The sequence below is a fragment of the Tyto alba genome, unplaced genomic scaffold (assembly GCF_018691265.1).
Source record: "Tyto alba isolate M040663 unplaced genomic scaffold, T.alba_DEE_v4.0 Super-Scaffold_40, whole genome shotgun sequence".
NCBI classification, from domain to species: domain Eukaryota; kingdom Metazoa; phylum Chordata; class Aves; order Strigiformes; family Tytonidae; genus Tyto; species Tyto alba.
Window position 1 is genome coordinate 42,683,819 of NW_024881316.1, and position 21,587 is coordinate 42,705,405.

General features: G+C 36.0%; 1 protein-coding gene across 3 annotated transcripts in view; it reads right to left on the minus strand.

Annotated features, from left to right (window-relative positions):
• Positions 1-506: 506 nt before the first annotated feature.
• Positions 507-21,587, minus strand: part of ATAD2B (ATPase family AAA domain containing 2B) — a 77,342-nt gene continuing 56,261 nt past the window's right edge. For all 3 annotated transcript variants that reach the window (XM_033005051.2, XM_033005048.2, XM_033005049.2), the window contains exons 24-28: positions 20,779-20,916; positions 7,627-8,322; positions 5,852-5,979; positions 4,543-4,671; positions 507-3,163 (exon numbers count right to left, since the gene is read on the minus strand). In XM_033005051.2, the coding sequence (XP_032860942.2) occupies positions 3,122-3,163; positions 4,543-4,671; positions 5,852-5,979; positions 7,627-8,322; positions 20,779-20,916 (1,133 nt within the window). In that variant the 3' untranslated portion in view covers positions 507-3,121. The remainder of the gene's footprint in view (positions 3,164-4,542; positions 4,672-5,851; positions 5,980-7,626; positions 8,323-20,778; positions 20,917-21,587) is intronic.

Genomic DNA, 21,587 nt, shown 5'->3' on the forward strand with positions numbered 1-21,587 from the left:
AAAGCAAACAGGACTCCCCAATGTCTAAATAACCCAATGTACAAGATACAAAAGATGCAAGTACAAGCCCAAATTCAAGCTTATGTTGTGATTACAAAATAAAATAAAAACAAAATAAATGCCTATCAGCTGCAGGACCTGCCGGTCAGAAGCCTGAAGGTAAAACCAGAGCTGACTCACCAATTTAACAAAAAAAAAAAAAAAAAAAAAAAAAAAAAAAAGAACAAAACAACCCCCCAAAAAAAAAAACAAAAAGGAAGACAAGATATTACAAAAAACAGTAACCCTATAAATACATTGGCATGTGAGGAAATCAAGTAACAATACAGAGGACACAAAAACAAAACAAAAAAATTAATCACAGGTGAGATTCAAGCTTGCAAATACAATTAACTCCATAACCACCAACGTCACCCAAGAGCAACTCTATCATCTTCAAGACAGTCCCCCCAGCCCCCAGCCAAACCTCCTCTCTTCTGGCCGGCCACATTTCACTGACCCCAGCACAAGGACTCACACAGGAGTTTATTTGCAATTTTCACAACAAGAAACATGGAAGAGAGTCAATTTGTACAAACTCTTGCCAGTGCTATATGGCAAAAAAATTAAAAACATACAAAGAGTAAACAAGTTTAGACCACATGGATAGATTAACAGCTGTTTTAATTCTATAACCACCAGACATCTGTAAAGGAAAACAAAAACTGAAGTGTGGTTATTTGGGCTAGGAAGGCAAGTATATAATTTTAGGTAAGCTGTCCACTAGAACATCTGGTATCAGCTACTTTTCTCTAAAACAACATGGCAGCTCCTCAATTAGTTAAGTTGCCTCTTACAATTTTTCCCAATCAACAACTGACAGTAAAAATTTTCCTTTAGAAACCTGACCTTTTAGAACCATTTTTAATGCTAGGCATTAGCTTAAACTTGCTTTTCACACTCACTGGTGACTAAAATTCTCAACTGTTTTAATTCATATAAATTCATTATCTTCTTAAAAATGTATGCAGTTTTATCTTCCACAAGTGCTGCTGTTACTTGAACAAAAACTTCTTTGAGTAAGTGTAACTGGAATAAATATTTTTAAAAAATTCTGCAGCAAGAACCTGAGACTTGCAAAAAACCCCTTTATCAGAAACTTGCTACAAAAAATCTGCTACATTTTATTTAATCAAATCTTAAAGTTTGTAACAATTTCCATCAAAATACAAAATGCTGTTAATGTACCAGACACAAAAATATCTCAAACAGGTATGATGCTAATAAATACTAAATGAAACATGGAAAAAAATCCCATAATCAAATCTGAGATCAAAGGATCTCATTTAAAATGTGTTTTCTGCTTGTTTTTGTTGTTTTTAATCGCACTTTCCCACCTAAAAAATACAGTGTTTCTGCATGGGTTGCATTTAGAAGGTGTAACTAGATGTACATGAATGCCTAAAACCTTTTTCTGACGTTAGCAATAAAGAAAAACAGTGGCATTCAGGGGAGAAAAAGATCTAAGATAGAATTATGTTTAACCATAATGTACAAAGCACTTTGGATTACTGCAGTAGCCCAAGGCCCACGTTTTGTTTCTCTGCAGCACTATACTACTATTAGCCATAGAGGTGGAGACAAGTACCTTAGCTTCAGTTTGCAAATGGGAGCAGAGTGATTACAGTCCTCCATAAACACTGTTGGTAACTAAAATACAAAAAGCTGAGGTAGCTCAGTATCTCTGCAGTAGTCTGTTTTCTCTAATTAAAAACTAATCACACTGTTGCATATTTCTGGAAAGACACTTCCGCAGCTACGTAGGGACAGTCACAATGAATGGTTAACGATGGTAACACCAGCCAACTTCTCTAGCACACTTTCCATGTAGGTTTGAAATAAATCAGCCCAGGTAATGTTTTAATACCGAGCTCGTGATAAAACATGTTTTTCTTGAAACTGCCTAGACTGTCCTCTCCAGTTGCCAGAAAGGAAAGGTTTTGAACTACGCGATTCAGACCCAGAGAGCTTTGGTCCGAACAGATCGATTCAAAGGCTGTTTCCAATCCCCGCAACATCAGCAATGCTTTGCATGGGCCGAGTTGTGAAGCCTAGTTTAAGTTTTACTTTCGAGTGAGCTTGGGCTCCAGGACTTTGACCAACTATAGTGTCTTCTTACCTGCGCTGCACAGTCCAAGCTATATTACAAACACGGAACTTCTGAAAGAAACCTGCCAGTATTAAACTTGGTTTTCTTAAGGAACTCAAAATGGAAAACAAGGACAGGGTGGGAAAATGCTTCATCTTTAGCAACACAGAACAGTTTCACTGTGTAGCTTGTTTCTAAAACAAATATATAGCAATGAAAAAGGAATTTCACCATTTTGGTAAAGTATGTGGCTTTTTCAGCGTGTCTTAGTTTAGTTCTGTAGAGTAAGACAGGCATTATAGAACCATAATACCGGTTGCCATCCAATGAAGAGAATACAAATCATCCTTTTGGAGATCTTCATTCTGAAGACAGCTTTCTAACATTGCCATTTGCTATAATCCAAACCAACTGATTAGCCTTATCTTTCTCAATTGACTAAAAGGCACATTAAAGGCAGTTCTAGAGAGCCTCATCTTCAAATTACTGTACATCCAGTTACTCAAGATTCCTACCACAATGCATCATTGCCTTCTTTAGAACAGATTTTTTTTGTCCATTACCCCAGAGAAGAGAAAAATTGGAAAAAAAAAATAAAAAAAGTTTGCCTGTTTAAAAATATTCAACTTAGATCTGCTCTTTCCAGTCCTCTTGTATGTGATGGTCTCCACTTCGCCAGAAGTTTACCCAAAGATAATGCACATAGAGTGAACAAGAGCAGAAATGAGAACAGTTTCTGTAGCACCAAAAATCTCCAAGCTGTGGCATTTTATTCTTTATTTATCAGATACAACTATATGAAGTTCCGTTTGGTTCTTGTAGGCTGGTTGGTTTCAGGTACCTGAGACAATAGCACCAAATTCAACAGAAAGAAAGAGAGAGCACTTAAGACCAAGGCTCTGCACATACTTGGTGCAAATGGAAACTGAATGGCTCAGAGGACTGCTCTCCCATGAGCAGTTTGAGAGGATAAACCCACCCATCTTGACGAGTTCACAGGAATGTTTCAAACACATGAACTGTTCTTTCCATCTCCTGCAAGAGACACAGACCATCAATTATACATAAACATAGAGAGATAGGAATAAAGTTACATTACATCATCATATCTACTGGGCTATTTTTTTTTAAAACCCGAACAAATAATTAATAGGAAAATAGACATTTCTGTTTATTAGCTATCTGCTAAGAAAATATGGTAAGAGGAAACTTATTAAAGAGGTATTAATACAGAAAAGGCTCCACTATGACAGTCCATGAGAAAATCGAAGTGTATTAGTGTAATTTAGATAATTAATGTACTTAATATATATTAAGAAAGCATTGCAATGGCACACTAGTGCATGAATTCAAGTCCTACTGCACACTTACGCTATTGGTGATACATGTAAACATGTATCTGCACAGTTTGAAGAATCAAAGAGAAGTCTCTACCTACTCCTGCTAGATAATCTCTTTTTAATCGGCCTAACATTTGGCACAGACTTTCAACATATTTTTAGGTGAAGATTGCAGAGGAATAGCATGAAAATGGTTTGAAAAATATTCTGCAGGAACTCTACATTATCGCATGCTAAGGCCTTTCCAGGTTTTCTTGTAAAATATTCATGGAGAAAAATATTTACTGTTCAGTGATCCAACTGGAAGCCAGCAACTGTTGTCCTTTTTTCAGCAGGGTTGGTTCGGTTCAACCAGCAAGCTGATCCAAACCCCCCTACAGCTAGAACACTGATGTTGGAGGGAATGCACATCCAGAGTTACGATCAGTCTACACCAATGGTGAAATGACCAACTTACTGTTGATGCAGACAGGAGGCCTTTGATAGCAAACATTTTAGAGGCAAAGGATGACAGCAAAGCAGACAACTGGCTTACATTATGCTGTACTGGACTTTCCCAAGGGTATACTGACCAATCTAGAGAAAGTTTGCACACTTTTAAGGTCTTGTATGAAAGTCACAATCAGCAAACTACACTGAGCAGAGGTACATAATTTTTTTTTTTGGTCTAGTGACACAAATGCAAGTAAGGGCAACTGCAGCCACATTGGCTCACTGTGCTTATGAAGTGGCTACTTTATGTCCACTGTTATTCACAAATGTGGAAACTGCTTCTGCTCCATTTTGACCCTCCTAGCATGTGTTTCTCCATGCTGCTGTATTCTCTCCTCTTCTTCCTCCATTCTTTCAGGTTAAATTCTTAATCCAGTTCTGAGGAAATTATTATTAGAAAAAAACCTCTGGTTTTTAACTCATAACTACACTAAAGTTTTTTCTGTTTATAGATACCTTCCTCAAAGTCTATTTAAAGCTTTTGCCTGCTATTGCAACAATAAATGGATATGTTAACTTAATTCTTGAAAAAACAGTCTCACAAAATTCAGATAAAGAATAAAAGAAACTGTACAACATCACCTCTATAAGTTGTGATTTGTCATAGTCTCTACGATGCCTGTAGATGCACTGACTGAGGAGCGAATACAATCTCTCAAGTTGGTCAACAGTCAGGTTGTCACTTTTCTTAACCACCAAATCAAGCAGTTTCTGTCAGAACAACAAAAGATGAAGTTAAGAGGGGTTTTATAATCATTTTTTTATTTGTTTTGGTTTTTTAAAAAAAAAGGACAAATCAGAAATGCAATCTCCTTCTGAAGCCCTGTTTTGGAGGGATATACACAAATAAAATGGACTACACCTGGATATCAGTAAGGCCACTGCTTCCATGTAGATCTAGAAAGCACTCGGTGTCTCTCTCTTTTTAATTCTCTGCTTATACCCACACCTTTTTTCCTTGTCTTAGATTTTTATATTCAGTAAAGCCAGGGGACTGTTTGTTCTGTTTGAATGATGCTTCATCCTATTGCATCTCGGTCAATAATTATAACAAAGCAAACCATAAAAACTGCTTTGATAACTAAAGGAGACATTTTTAAGAACTTGCATTGGCATGAAATTCTAAGTACCATCAAATGGAAATACATTTGCAATTCCACAAATGTTGAAAAATGGTACAATAAAAGACGGGGAGGACATAACACATGTAAAACAATCCCCACAAACAAAAGGTGAAAGTGTGTATTTTATATGGTAGCAAAGAGTAAAATTTAAGAATTTTTTTCTTCTCATAACACTTCTATTGTTTCCAAAGAGATCATCATCTGTACTACACAACAAATGGGATCTAAATTTCATAGTAGGTCAAGCTAGTTTCTACAACAAAAGACAGCAAATGTTGTTGGAACTTTGCTTAAAAAGAGGCAAAACTGAAAGAAAATTAACTAGCAGGGGTTCAGTCTATGACACCAAAATGTCAGCACAAATTCCAATTTGCTTTCCAATCCCCTAATAGTTCCTTCCACCAAGTATACATACACGGGAAGGGAAAAGATGATGTTAACTCCTAATTACTAGGAACCCAGCAGTTCCTCAGTAACTGGCACGTCCAATTAACACATACGAATACCTACAAAAACTGCAATTAAAGTAGTGGACTGCTGTGCCATTACTGGATTTGTAAAGGTTGTAATGATGGGACAGTAAGGATTCAGTAGTTTTATTAACTTTTCATCCAAAAAATACTAATTGACAAATCATCTTCAAAAGTTACTGCTGCCAGAATACTTGTTTGCAGTCAAAAATAAAGGAAATTTTGCTTCAGAACAGAGAAAGGAAGCATTTTTCATGGAGTATGTTAACAGCTCAATTTATTTTTCAGCTCCATTACCTCTAGTCTGTCATGGTCAACAACTACAGAAGGTAAGGGATGCGATGGTTCCTCTGGGACCTGCTCCAAACTCGTGGGCTTAGACTGTTCCATAGTGACTTTCCGTGTTTTCTTGCTTTTGAATATACCTGTAATTTGAAAAACCATTATCAGCACTGTCAGTCTCTCAAAATGAACAGCTTGTTTCTTCACTTTGGTTTGATTTTGCTTGCTTGGTTTGTTGGGCTTTTTCGATCCAAGCAAGCATGATTGTAGCAGTGCAAATTATTCATCAGGTTTGCAGAATTCTGAATGTATATATGTGTACAACACCACAATTGAGAAAACACTGTGAAACTGGTCATCTTTAAAACTGTACTGCAAAGTCCCAACAGAAAACTGAAAGTCACTGAGAGGGTTTTCCCATTGTATCATTTCTACTTAGCAATGTCAAATTATACAGCTTCTAAAAAAAGTTCAGACGTTAAGCTAATGCTCAAATTCTTTCTGCTTAAGTCAACCAAATCCTCATTTTTCTCTCCACAGCATCCCATGTCTTCATCACCATAGCAATTCTAACATCTGCTCTACTCCTGAAACTTCAATGCTTTTATGACACATTTCTGTTTTCTTCAACCTCTGTATTAACGCTGTTGTCCAATCCTTTCGTGGATAACAAAATATTTTTGTAACTCCTGATTCACACCCTGCACTCATTCACTGTTTTTCTCCTCCTCAACTACTTAAATTGACTTTTTTTTCTGAGGATGCCCTGTTATTATAACCATCCTTAATGTATACAAAATTCAACCACTAAGTTTAGAAATGTAAAGGTTGTTAACATACATCATTCTCTTCTGATATTCTTAGGACCTTTCTCTTACTATTCTCCTTACCCTTAGAGAAAATATGTATGTACAAACACAGCCAACACATATATAGTGATATTCTCATAATTCAGATGTCTCATTAAAGCTCATTTACTTTGTAAATCTCAGTGCTAACTTCTGAAGTAAAGATTTCATTCTTTTAGATAATTCTGAAAATCTAATTAAAAAGGCAATCATGCATAAGGATTTTATTTCTCTTCCCTGAGGAAACTGTCTCTTGTCTTCAAAAGACATGGCCCCTTCTTTTATGCACCACCAGGATTTCCCTTCTCCTTCTCTTATCTTTTTGCTGCACTGTTTCTGTGTTGACTGTAACTCCAAAGCCAGACACCTTCTCCAACAGATAAACAGTGGTTTATGTGGCTTTTGCTACGAGTTACACTGCTTTAACTTTTGCTATGAGCAAATGTTTTTAAGAGAATACATTCTGTATTCCTATGGTCTTTCATCCAATGTCAATGGTACTTTTATCATAAATCTCTAAAAGAGCAAGTCAAAACATATCAAATAGATCAAAATATAGATCAAATAGAACATACAGACCAAAACATTCTATCATATATTTATCTACACTGGTAATATTTTTTAAAATCTTTAACTATTGTTTAAATATTGTCTCAGTATTTACAGTATTTCCCATAAAGTCTACAAAAATAAACAGAATAGTGTAAGTATGGAGATACACTTATTTGGCTAATATTACACCAAGTCAAGGGTGGACTTCTAATTTATCGATGTAGAATTCAATGTTTTAAGCACACTAAAAGTTTCGAATAAAGTATCTGAAACAGTTCATAAAGTCTTATTGTATAATAATAAATGTAACATAAGAATATTACCATTAAATATATACACATATTAACATGGACACTAAGATAAGGACAAAACACTGAAAACAAGCTATACCTTCTTTATCTGCTTCAGCATCTTTAGTTTCAACGTCTGTGCTCTGTAGTGTTTTTTCATTATTGCTGCAATGTGGTAACTCAGCTTTCACAAGATCAGCTCCTTGACTTTCACTGGAAGCTTCCGTTTTCTCATTTGTCTGATCTTCAGATGAACATTTTTGTTTGTTACTAGACCCATCACTGTTGTCACAGGGTGAAACAGCATCAACTGATTCCATTTTACCGTTATGACATGCTGGAACAGGTATATCCTCTGAGCTGTGTACAGATGTCTCTCCATTCACACAGTCCCCTTTCGATGTAGAGTCCTTCCTTAACTCATTTTCAGCACTCAGGGTAACACTGTCGGTTATTAACAGAGATTCATTTGAGCTCTCTTCTTCTGTGGATGCAAAATTGTTTTCCTTTCCTGATGTCCCATTGTTAAGCCTCTGCTCTGCATCTATATCCATAATATCACAAGAGGATTCATCATTTGTCATAGAGAAATCTCCTGTTTCCTCACCATTCTCCTCAATGCAGTCAGTGCTGATCTCTAGCTCTCCATTTTCCAGCAATTTACTGTCCTCTCCAGGATTTTCATCATCAGCAAACTTTGCATCATCTTCATCTTTCTTTAAATTATTGACTTTCCTCTTCTTAATAATGCCTTTGCCCCACTGTGAGCGCCGTCTTGATTTTCTCCTTATTCGAACTGAATTATAATGAAAGAAAGAAACTTTTAGATGCACAGATACCTCTCAGTAAACAAAGATATTAGACTATGCAGTAGTGTGTGAGGCAATCAAATGTGTTCACATTTCAAGGAAAAAGCAAGCCGTCTCTTGATTTCAATGTGACCAAATTAGAGATACCAAGGACTTCTAGAAGTATAAGGAGTGAATACTCAGTCGTGTTCACAGTTCCTACTCTAAACTATGGAAACAAGGAAGACTTGCTAGCCCTTCCTACTTACTGTATTTTATATATACCTGTTTGTAAGTAAAACACTAAAAGAAAACAGCTAACCAATAATGTAGAACTCAGTCAGTCATCCTCATTTGGGTAACGCAGACTCTGAAGACATTTATTCTCATTTTTCCTTTTTAGAACCTCAGCAATTTGAAATCATACAACAAAACAAATGGAAGAGCAATCCATGGATTAACAGAGTAATTCAGGTTAGAAGGGACATTGGGAAGTCTCTAGTCCAACCTAGTACTCAAAACAGGGTCAGCTATGAGGGCAGACCAGGTTGCCCAGGGCTTTATGCAGCCATGTATTGAAAACCTGCATGGAGGCAGACCAAATGACCTTCATAGGCATCCCATACCAAAGCATAATTGTCATAACAGTGAAAAGGCTTTTTGCCCTATATCTAGTCAGCACCTCTCATGTCAATTTATGTTCACTGTCAGTTCAAAGACATCTTCACTGTTTAAATCAGGTAATCTCCTCAAGCTTCTATTCATTCCCACCTTTGTACTCAAGTTCACTACATTGACAAAATGTGGTTTTAAAAAATGGGAACCTTTGTATTAGACCCGGACCATTTAGCAACCCTGTCTACAGCAAGACATCGAAAACATATGCATTTATTCAATGAGTCTGTAAGCAGAAGGGGAAGCATAGGTCCTTAAACAAGCATCATCACCAATGCCTTCCCTCCATATTATGCAACTCAATTTGAAGTAACATGGACATGTGATGCTTTTTTCATTACTTCTGCATCCTTACTTTTTCATTTTTTCCTGTATTTTATTTGCACTTTCTGTGCCTTTGAAAAATCACATAATAAACTTTTTCGTAGAACTGACTTTTTTTTTTTTTTTTACTAACCTACTTGTAGTGAGATACAACTAAGGCACCAATCTAAAAGAGATTTTGGGGCACATTTGCAATATGATCAGCAAATACAGAAGGAAGACCATTCAAACCTAATATTATTGTCAACATCCTTTTCAAGAGCACTATCAAGACACAATTCAGAATAATAAGGAAGAGATTGGGAAAAACTTCTACATTCAAATTCAAGTATTGATGCAGACTGCTCATATTTTTGCAAAATTGGTGAAGTCACAGCCCAGTGATTATGACTGAAAATCACAGCCAATAGTTACCAGAGATTACCAAATTTTCTTCCATTTCAAAATTAATTCCTATGTTGATCACTTCCATGATGTTCCTTGTATTTATCGGTTGCTTTGATTTATGGGATATTAAGTCCTAGATCTGTGTCTGCCAACCTCACATGGAGTTACAAAGATCTTTCTTTGAAGATACAAGCACTATGCAGGTGCACGTCTTGAGAATTAATTCACAGAAGCTCAGAGAAGCACAGTTGTACTTCAGAATTTCCTCCCCATGAGTGGCATATGAAAGCAGGTAATTTAACCACTACATTAGGAATAAATCTTAACCTTTTAGCTTTAAAGCTATCTAAAGATACAATCACATTACAATAAAAACATAGTCTCACTTGGAATATGTATTTATTGTTACAAATAATCCTTATGGAGAGCTGTAAGATTTGAGGAAAAAATCCCCATTCTCCAGCTATTTTGTAGATTTGATAGCAGCTTCTACAGCCAGTGTCACTGTTTTATTGATGACAAACTACAACCTATTCACATAACTTTTCAGGAGCTCATGTAATCTTTCTCTAGATTGTGCAACAGATTTTCATTAATAACAGAAGCAGCAAATCTGAAACTAAACAGGGAGGTGTAAACTTACAAACAAAAAAAATCCCATATTAGGCAATGGATTTAGACACAAGTCAACTCCAAAGATGGGTAAATAAAACACAGAAGGGGAGTAAAAGTCTTTTAAATTCAATTTGCTATGTCTTAAAGTGTATAAATTAATAAGAAAATTGAAATTTTTAAAGATACTCTGATTTTGGCTTTTGAGTCTGACTTCACTGTAAGCATCAGCCATAATGTCAAATATATTTGACATTTATTATATTAATGAATTTTACTTTAAATATACCCATTTTATTAGCGCATCCATTTTGTTCACCCTGTGAGCTCTACCTGGGATAAGAATCCATAATTTGCCTAAGCACACAGGTATATTCCTAAAATTCCTAAGTGTGGGAGAAATCACATTAAAGCAAAATGGAATTAATCCTTGTATTACACATTTAATTAAATTTAAAGTCTTCCTAAATGACAGACAGCAAGTCCAGCTCACTCACTCTCATGCAGTACTATTTGAGCATATGCTGTGCATGTTGTTGTTTATTGCTGTTTTCAATTAGGACAAAGCAACCATAAAAAGTGCCGCAGAAGATGTCCTCCCAGGAATTTTGAGGTTTACACTGTATCAAAACCAGTAAATGCAGGAAATTTTTCAGCTACCTCATCAAATTATGCACACAAAACAGAGCTTTGGTTGAAACACCAAAAAAAAAACTGTTGTTTTGTCAGAATAATAAAAAAAAGGCAACCAACTCCTGAGATTTGGGAAACAACAACAGCATTTCATTGTCAGATACTGCAGAACATGCCCTCCTACCATTTAACAGCTTTGATACTGACAAAAGCAATAATCTGTATACTTGGGGTTTTCACCTACTTTTAGTGAGTGGAACTCTGTTAATGCTAAAGTTTTTTCCCTTCCAGACTCTTAGCAGTTCTCATTTCAAGGCATTACTATCACCACCTGAGCCACCCAGACCTGTAACCAATAGGTGACCAACAGTTCCAAAATCCTGATTCTTTTTACCCCTATACTTCTAAGAATCAACTTTTTCCCGTCATTCAAATAGAAGCATTCCTGCTTTCACCTCCTTTCCTCTCTAATCTTCACCTGAATCTCTCATCTGAATTTATTTAATGCAAAACTGCCCGCATCATTCTCACTGCCTCAGTGAGATTCTTTGTTTCCTACCTAATATATCTCTGAGCCCATTTACCAGTGTTTACCTTCCTGATAGTATCAAAAGTAGACTTCTAGTCCTCACATTTAAACTGTCTCTTCAAAACCATGTCTTTTTGTTCTCACTGAGGCTGCACTGCTCTGTGCAAAGGAACGTCTTTTGGGAAAAGAAATTTTGGTTTCCAGATCCTTAGCACCAACAACATCATTACACAGATTTTTCTTTTACACAGACAGCCAAACCTCTAGGAAGAGCGAAAAGTTGAGCAAGGAATACAAGATTTAAAAACAAAACCCACCACCAGTCTGTCTTCCTGTTCTGCCCACATCCCCCAGTAAAGCCAAAGGAGTGCTACAAGTAGGAGTGTTCAATGGAGCAGGGAACCATGTGACCAAATGTAAACCTTGACACCAGATTTCATCACCTAGATTGATTCCTTTTATATTTACTGGAAAGAAAAAGGCACTACTACAAGAATAACACAGACCTGAGAAGCTGTCCTATGAGGCAGGAAAAAGTAAAATTTATCTCTGAATCCTGCAAGACAATTGAGTAGGATTCAAAAAGGAAGAAGGAGCTACCACCGAGTAAAACTGAGGTAAAAATAAAGGGCTAATGAGCAGGAACCAATGGCTTAATGGACGGCTGCTAAAAAATAAACTTAACCTGAGTCCCCTCTTCTCTACCTTAATGTTGATATTTTATAAGATTGTAAACTATCAAGAGCAGAATCCCACACTTTTTATTTTATAGTAAGTATGATTCATGACACATTAAAGCTTTCAGTAACAGAATGGGATAGCTATTTACAGAAGAAAAACTTCAAGTCAACTTCGTTAAAAAAATTAACAGACTATATCCAATTGCAAGTTAATGCCTTAACACCTTTTCAATTATTCCTTTTAAAACTACTCATCTGAAATCTACCCATTGATACCCAGTCTTTTGGCAGTATTTGTGCCAAAGGCAATAGAAATACTACTGTCATAGGAATCCTGCTTTACAGAACTGAGTTTCTATAACTCAGACTATTGTAATACCAATTATTCACACATGAATACATTCACTTGCCTTCTGAATTGCTGAACTCTTCTCTCTATAATCTTCACATAACCTCTATAGATTTGGCAAGGGGATCCTCACTTCAGTTCTAGCTTCTTTCTGGTTTGCTTTTTTATAAATCGTTATTCAGAATTTTTAATGACAATAAATATCTGTTTGACCACAAGTCACATATAACATTTCATTGGGGTTCACATGACGTTGCTATCAAAAGCAAACCTTCCCCACTTTTTTACCCTCCCCCCTAAGATGTACAGTCTATGCAGATTACATTTTTTTTAAGTGCAATATAATACAATATAATTAATCATGAAATATAAATTTACTCTACATTTCATTAAGCAGTAAGTGAAGTTTCTCAATTTGTCCATTCCTATGTCAAGATTAAGAGTCAGCTGAAAGATCCCTAAACTTAAGGCAGACAGCATTTCCCAGAGGTGGCCTCCCATGATTAAAAAAGAAATTCTGTACTTACTTCAGGACTAGTCCTCTAGGCATAAGTTAAGTAAAACGAAACCTGTAGCAGATTTCCAGAAATTCCAAATTCTTGCCCACTGACAAGTTCTGCTTGGAAATTCTCAAGTCAGATACACCAAGCAATGACATCATCTGGTGAAATAAGCACCCTTACCTAGGGGGTGCACACCAACCCTATGCAGCCAGAGCAGAGCACGATTCTTGGATATGAGAGAACGGTGACAGTCAAAAAAACCTCAAAATAATATGAACAAAAAAAATCCAAATCCTTCCCACATTCCTGAAGTATTTCTGCAAGATCAAAAGGTAACTGTGACCTTTCTGTTTAGTATGGTCTCAGAAACATAGATGTCAAAACCATGGGTGAATGGTACAGAAGCTTCAGAGTTGAGGTATATTCTGTTGCCGTCCCCCAAATCTTGCAGTACAGTGAGAGAACTGCAGACTATATGAAGTTTACAGTTGGAAAAGGAAGCAGATATAATTAGAAGATTCAAAGATTGTCAATCATTAACAAGCAAGTCTGCTTGCCTTAATGTGGATGAACTCTAATGAGAAGATGTAGCAGTCAAAGCAGTCATTTCTATAGTTTGACTACTACAGTATACTGAGTGTAGTACAGTATTAGTAGAGGCTAACAAGTTCACTTTATGCTGCCTAAAAGAAGACCCTTATATGCCTCTGCACCACTCAAAAGTCCATCAGAGAATGTGAATCCTCTGTCATTAAATTATAAAACACATCCATCAAACAGTAGATTCTCTGTTGTCACCTTTATTTCATGAAGAATTCATGAGGATTAAAATCCAAAGGAACTTCTCCTGGCAAGCAAGATCACCATGGATCTAGATTTTGTGTCTGCAGCATCATCAAGAACCACTTGAAGCAATGCATGTGTTTTAAGTTTTTCTTCCATGATAAAAACCCTAAACTTCTTTCTGATGTCTTGTGTGCAAAGTAACTCAAAGCCCTGAGAAAGCACTTATTACCAGCAATTTACACTCTTTTATGCAGCATCCAGGACATCTATATATCTGCCACAGTAATTTAGCTGATTCCAGTAGCTCCACATTTCTTACCAATGGGGCACTGAATAGTCCACTTGAAAGTCTCTGGAGTTTTTAGTCACAAAGTCCCAAACTGCAGTCAGAGATAAGCAGCAAGAAAGAACAGAGCACAGTTCCACAATGGCTTAAAAAGCAAAATGAGGTGCCAACTTCCACTAACAGTCAAAGACATTTCTCCCTCCAAAGCCAGATATAGCATTTCCACTACCTCATTTGTACTAGCACTACTGTTCCTGCAGTAAAACAGATAACAGAACTAAATCTGTCTGAAACATTATGGGTTTGGGGTTTTTTTCTGGGTTCATTTTCAACATATTTGGTTGAGCTTTCCAACCATGAATGACAGTGCTGGCACAGGGGAGATGGTGGGAATATGCAACCAGTGAAAACGCAAGACAGCACCTTTATTAGTAACCTGCAGTTGGACCAGCTTGAAGTGACTGTGGAACTAACCCCTGAGAGACATAACATTTTCTTCACCTAGATGGAAGGCACTCAAGGCACTGACTTATAAGTTAAAAATGTTGTATGCAACACCCTAACGTATTTATGGTCTTCATCAGCCTATATAACAGTTTATTTTCTGTAAACAGATACTTGAAGAAGCTGGGCAGCTCTAGTCAACAAGGAGTCGTCAAGTTCCCTAAGAAGATGGAGCACATTTCCAAAAAAAATCCTGGCTGCAGTATCTCCAGCATTTTCTCCCCCTTGTCAACTGCCTTCCCCTACCATGTCCTACAATGCTCTCAACTCAATCTCTTCCCAGTATTTCTCACAAAACTCTCCCAATATCTTCTGTTCCCCACCACCACAGCTGAACAGGATACAAGATACTCTACATTTGAGGTCTGCGTGCCATGCCTGGGCAATACAGTGTTTTAACTGATCAGCTAACGAGGCCAGGCAGAACAGTAACTACCATCTTCAATCTACAGCCTTTTTCTTCCGTAGTTGTGTAGATTTAATCCAGCTACCAATTTTCACAGAACCTGCAGGAATCCAATCTTTCAGCCCTCAACTCCTGTCAAATCTGTCTGAACCCAGCTAAATAATTCAGAAGTTATTAGGGGAGCAGAGATGGGCAGAGAGCACAGGTATTATTTTCTTGGGAAACCAAGCTAAAAATATAATTTACATGAAACCAGAGTAATTACATTAGCAAAGTACATGACAAGACAGTCTCATAGAAAAATTAAAGAGAAAAATGAAGTCAGAAGAGACAATCAGATTAATAATGCCTGTGGAGATCACTTTCCACCTCTATAGATCTGCTCATCTTTCCTCTGCTGAGTAGCTTTGTACAGTAGCAACTTTTACAGCTGTATACATTTTTGGTACATTCAGTTGGCTCTTAAGGACTACTGAATGACACCTTCCCTGCTGCAAGAGAGCCATGAACAAACGCAAGGTTCTCCTGCAACTTCACAAGCAGCAAAGAGGCTCCCACTTGAATTAAAATTAGATTCAACAGAGTTTACAGCATTCATTTATATCACATATCTGAAAGGCTCATGACTGTTGGTTGGTTTCTGTGTTAAGGAGGCAAAATTAAAAAAAAAAAAAAATACAAAGAAAACTGAAGAAATGGGTAGTAATCACAAGAAAATCAACAACTTCTGCAGACAGAAACAATTTAAAGCAAACATTGCCACAGTTTTCAAAAGAGAAGAAGGAGTAAGATATATCAAAAGGTCTTAAAAATGTTTATTACATCACTTGTGCATACCACTTAGAGGAAAAAAAAATTTTTAGAACTCATTAAAAAAAATTTTTCTAAAAAGTCTCTCTTTTTACCATGTTTATAAGAAAGGTGATGATAATGCTTTCATAAAAACCTCCTTCTTAAGAGAGACTGAGTAACCTTGCCATTACTGAGTTAGAAAGGAGATGAATAACAAGAGAATATAAAAAAAGTCACTGATCAGATAAATTGTGCAACTCTTTGCCCTCTGTCAGAGAAAAGACATTTGATTAATTCAAGAGGCAGGTATTTAATAGTGATGAAAGAAAGTTTCTTTGCCACTAGATATTACTGAGTCCAAAAGTTTGATGGGATCCCAAAAAAGAACTGGCAGTCAGGATTTATTGTAAGTCCCACAAATTCACTAGATGGCATTTTAAATTAGAAGAATTACAAAGCCTATGAGTTTTAAAAGAACTGTTAACCAACTCAGAATCATCTAAGTTGGTATTTCCTTCAAAATCAGGCATGAAAAAAATGATTTTTATTTCTCAAATGTTTGCAACTTCTTTTAAAGCATCTGGTCAAAGCGTCAGATACAGAAGATCAAACTACTTTCATCCAGAATGGCAACTCCTACACTACCCAGAACAAAATGATAAAGAGACAAAAAGAGACAGCTGTCTCAGCACTGAGTAAAGATGTCCTCAAATTCCAGAAAAGCATTTTTAACCGTGTTTGTCAAGTTACAGTACTTGCCTCTATCTCAAGTGAGAATTAATCCAAGTCAAGTCTGGAGAGCAGGAGGAGACAAGAAAACAGTAGGAAGTATAGGATTTGTGACAAAAAATCAGCAGCTACTAGGATTTTAATGTTAGCATCTGGATGACTGTTAATATGCCAGAATCTAAATTCTGAATCCAAATTCAGAACTAGTCCAAAAGGCAGAAAGTAGTTAAACAATAAAAAACATATGGCATCTGGTCTGCCATGCCCTTCGATAAGACATGCTGCAATCATATGAATGTCTGAAGTATAGTGATCGCTGACACCACTGTAGCAGAGAGGTCGAAGAAAAGACACTAAACAGATGAAAATCAGAAAAAAAATGAGAATAAAATGGTTTCTGAGAAAGATTATAAACAAAAGGTCTTCTGAAAACATTTTTAGAAAATATTCCTGCCAAAAAAATCAGAATCATAGACAAAACCTTTCCGTTATAAAGCAGCATAGTTTCATATGACATCACCACTCGGGGAAAAAAAAAAAAAAAACAAACAAAACAAAACAAAACAAAACAAAAAAAAAAAAAAAACAAAAAAAAAAAAAAAAAACAAAAAAACAGCAACAACAATACAACCCACACAAAAATGCGCACAAAATATTATTTATTTAAGAACTAGATTTTCTGCAGCAGTTTTTTAAATCCTTGCTTGATCCCTCTACATTTCTTTTTATAGAGACCACTAATCACTTCAGTCATTGAGAAAAGTTAGCAGTGTGCTTACTTCATATTTCATAAGATTACTTTTATCTAAAACTTGTATTTTTTAATACTTCACATAACACAAAATATTTTCATTTTTTTATTTGCTCAAAATGCCATTTTCACAGCTATCATATTTATCATACGGCATAAAAGACACCTTTTCTATGAAGAAAACATAAAATCTGCAGCGTCTCACTACAATATATTATTGTTAAATACTGAAAAAAAAAAGCTAAGAATGTAAACCCAGATCTTCCCCATACACTTTATTTATATGTAACACTAAAGGAAGCAACTGCAAGACACTAAAATAATATGCATTATACTCCATCTACTGGCAAAACAGAGCAGTAGAACAAAGTTTTACTATACAGCACCCCAGTAATTAAATAGATGCTAACGTTTTATGCACTAATGTGTATCTAAACCACTTAGCAATGATTAATCTACCAGACACACCAAACTGCACATTGCTGGTAGCTTCCTATTCCATATACATACATACAAAGACAAAATGAGACCCTTCTCATCAGTGACCAGTGATAAGAAGTAACAGGCACAGACTGAAATACAAGACATTCAAATCAAAATTAAGAAAAATAAATTGTGTGACTGGCCAAGCACTAGAAGAGGTTTCCCAGGCATGCTGCGGAGCCTCCATTCTTGGAGGTATTCAAAACACAACTGGACACAGCCTTGAGCAACCAGCTATGAGCAGGGGAGTTAGACTAGATGATCTCCAGAGGTTCCTTCCAACCACAGCAATTTTGTGATTCTATGATCAAGCAACTACTTACATCAGGCTTTTGATCTGCAGAACACCTGCACCTCTCTACCGTCAATATGGAAATATTTTAAATTATCTGTGGCATCACTCTCCCAAATAGATTTTCAGCAACTTCTAGTATTGCAATACTTTTAAAACTCATCTACACAATCCATCACATATATACCTTCAACAATGGAAACGGAAGTTGCAGATTAACTCAGGAACATTTTTCACCATGCCTTCAATTAGAACAACTATTTTGTGCCACATTTCTGATAGCCCATCTGGTCTAATCAAATTTAAAAAAAGGAAATCTAAAATACATTAGACAAAGTAAATAAATCACAAAATAATAACGAACTAAAAACCTAAAGTTTCATACAAAATACATAACCTCAGAAAATAAACCAACACATGAAAAACTCACTCTTGTTCTCTATGGTACTAGCCCTGAACAGTAAACAGGACTTTACATTAGGCAAGGCTGCTGCACTGTCTGTAGTCCACTCTGTTTTTAGAGAAGATGCTTGACAATAATTTCCTTTAGGGTTCTCAAGTGTTTCATCTGAACCAACATTTTTGCAGCTATTTTCTAAAACCCTGTAAACTAAGCTCCTAAAAATTAATTGAATCAGGAAAATAATGTTATGATTGGTGATTTTTTCCTTAGACTTGCCTAAGGAAAAAAATTAATTCAAGTTAAAATATAGAAAAAAAAAGGAAGATTTACAGAATTATTACTTGGAAAGTACTGGTTTTATCCTCTGTAATTAAAATACATCAATCATTGTCCTTGTTACTCTGCCTCTGTAATATTTTGGTCTTAAAAAAAAAAAATCTTAGTTCTTGACCATAAAAATATATCCACTGTACCTCTAAAATTATCTCTGTTCAGAAATCCCTTCTGTAAACTTGTTTTTTCCATTTATACAATCACAATCCACCATATAACTGGCTGCTATTTGAGCTCCCTACAATCTGCTCAGACCTGCTCTCATCTTACTCTAGCTCCTTCCGCCAAACATCCTTTTAAGACTGTTTCTCTTCCTAGTTTCTAATCTCTACTGAACTTATGACATGAGTCTTTAAGTGTGCCCATGTACTACTTGAACCCCTTCTGCAGATTTCTTGCTCATCAATTCCTGGTTCTCTCGATTACTAGATGCATCACATCTCTCCCAGACTAGTTATATTTCTCAGCCTCAGCCTTAAAAGGCAGATTTTCATTTGATCATAGTTCCAAACACCAAGTCTCAAATTTTCTTGCCCTTCCAACCTAAATCACCAAAACACTGGCAGAAATGGTGCCTTAACATTAACTTATTTTTTGTTTACACACAGAAACACTGGCAGTTTCCTTCAGTCAATGGTTCTCGTCTTCAAACGACTGTCACTGCATTTGATTTGGTGGAGAAGAGAGCAGAGGTACCAGAGCTTCTTGTTAAACAAGTCACCAAGAACAGCCACTATCTCTCCCAGATTTGTCTGGCTTGGAGGCCCATAAACCCTACTGTCTGCTGCACGGCATGCAGAGCCAGGAATCAGCCAGCATGAGAATCTCCATCTTGGATTTCATAGGAAACTAAAAAAATAAATTGAGACTCCCTTCCCTCCTCTCTGTTTTTACATGAGCTGCCAAATGAATAAACAGCAGCTTGGATCCACATCGTCAATTTATTACATAACAATTTATTCAAGCCATAACTCTGTATGATTGACTTTAATTCCTTTAATGGAAGAAATTACAGCTTCAGGAAATAAAACCCTACACCTCTAATTAATTAAACTATTTGACATCAACACTATCATTCATATATAAACAGTTTTCATCTCTGGGCAGTTATCAACATGACTAGAAAACTCACTCTCATCAAGGAAAAGCACCATGAAGGAGGGCACAGAGACCAATGAAAATTCGTCAGTTTCAATCTATCAGTTTTCCTATTAAGCGATAATTGATAATGCTATTAATAATATATTAATAATGGATTTCACATCTTCAGCAGAAAAGCCATGTACAACTATCAGTATACCACTCACTCACTTTCTCTTATACTTTTTGTTTATAACAAAAATACCTGTTCTAATCAGCTTACCTCTTGACAATAATTAACACTACTTCTGATTACCTACACCACAGTCACTCCTTACAATTCTGGATATTTTGATCACTTAATTAGACTAAACCAGTAGGCTGTGGCCAGGGTATCTTAGCATCCTCCAATAATGGGAACCGACTATTGAAAAACAGGTGCCACAAAAGGAAGTACAGTTAAATTTATAATTTTTCTAACTTTTAGCATGATATTTTATGTATTCAAGATAGGAATTGCATAACTATAGTGCATGTGAGAGAGTATGAAGCAGCATGTAGGTATGTATCTGTGAATACACACACAAAATAAACAAATCTGAACACTCATCAAACGGATAAATGGGATCCTTCTCATTGGATCAGAGTTGTCTTATACTGAAAGCAGTCTTTTACAAAGAAAAATGTAATACTACTATTACATTAGAAAAGTTATTCTTTGTCACAAAAACAGAAATCCTGCTTCTTTACAACTTCTTGGGCAGAAAGTTCATGCAATCAGAAAAAGACTATTTCCTAAAGTTCCGTGTGTTTCATGCCTAAAATAACTTCTGGAAATAAATCTGTAAACAGCTGTAGAGACACATTTGAAATGTATGCCATCAGAATTACCTCAAATTCTGCACAATTATCAACCAAGGTACTCACATGCACATTTATTCGCCGAGTTGGGCCACACCGCCATTGTGGGTTTTTGTTTGTTCCGAAAAGCCTCTTCAACTCTAGCTTCTGTTTTCCGTACAGTAGAACCATGAGGATTTATCTGTTCTGCTGTTACTGACAAGCCTGCATACAGAAGATAACCATACCTATTTAAATAAACCAGGCTGCATAAAACTTGAATTTTAGAATAAACTTGGAATAACATGCTGCAATAAGAACACATCAATTAATATTTAGCTGGACATTCAAAACGAAGATTAGAATCATGAATATTTGTTTCCTACTGACAAAATAACTTACTGGTTGCATGGTCTTAAAACTGTCAGCTCTGACAGCTTAGAAAAATATGACTGTCTCTCACACTTGGGTCCCCAAAGATTGCACTCTTCTATTCGTATTTCCTCTATAAAGCAAATTTGTATTGACAGTTTCAATTTTTCCTAATTTTAAGAAGATGATTTAAAATAAGTGGCAATTCATAATGGCATTGTATGCCATATCAAAAAGAGTATCTGAAAAAAACCTTGTATTGTCACCATGATCTATGTTATGTGAAATGGATCCATTTCAGAGTCAATATGAGTTCTTAGATTAAGAAATATGCAATTCTGCTTTTAACAAAAAGTCTGGTTTGCTTTCTGTAATATAAATTCATCTCATAGCCTCTACTATTTCCAAGTGGTTTTAATTAAATTCTAAAAATGCAAACTTTCATATTGGTTAAGCACATTTTAAAGACAAACAAATCTCTGAAGTTTCATATTTGTGAATTAGAATTTCCTATCCATCTACTG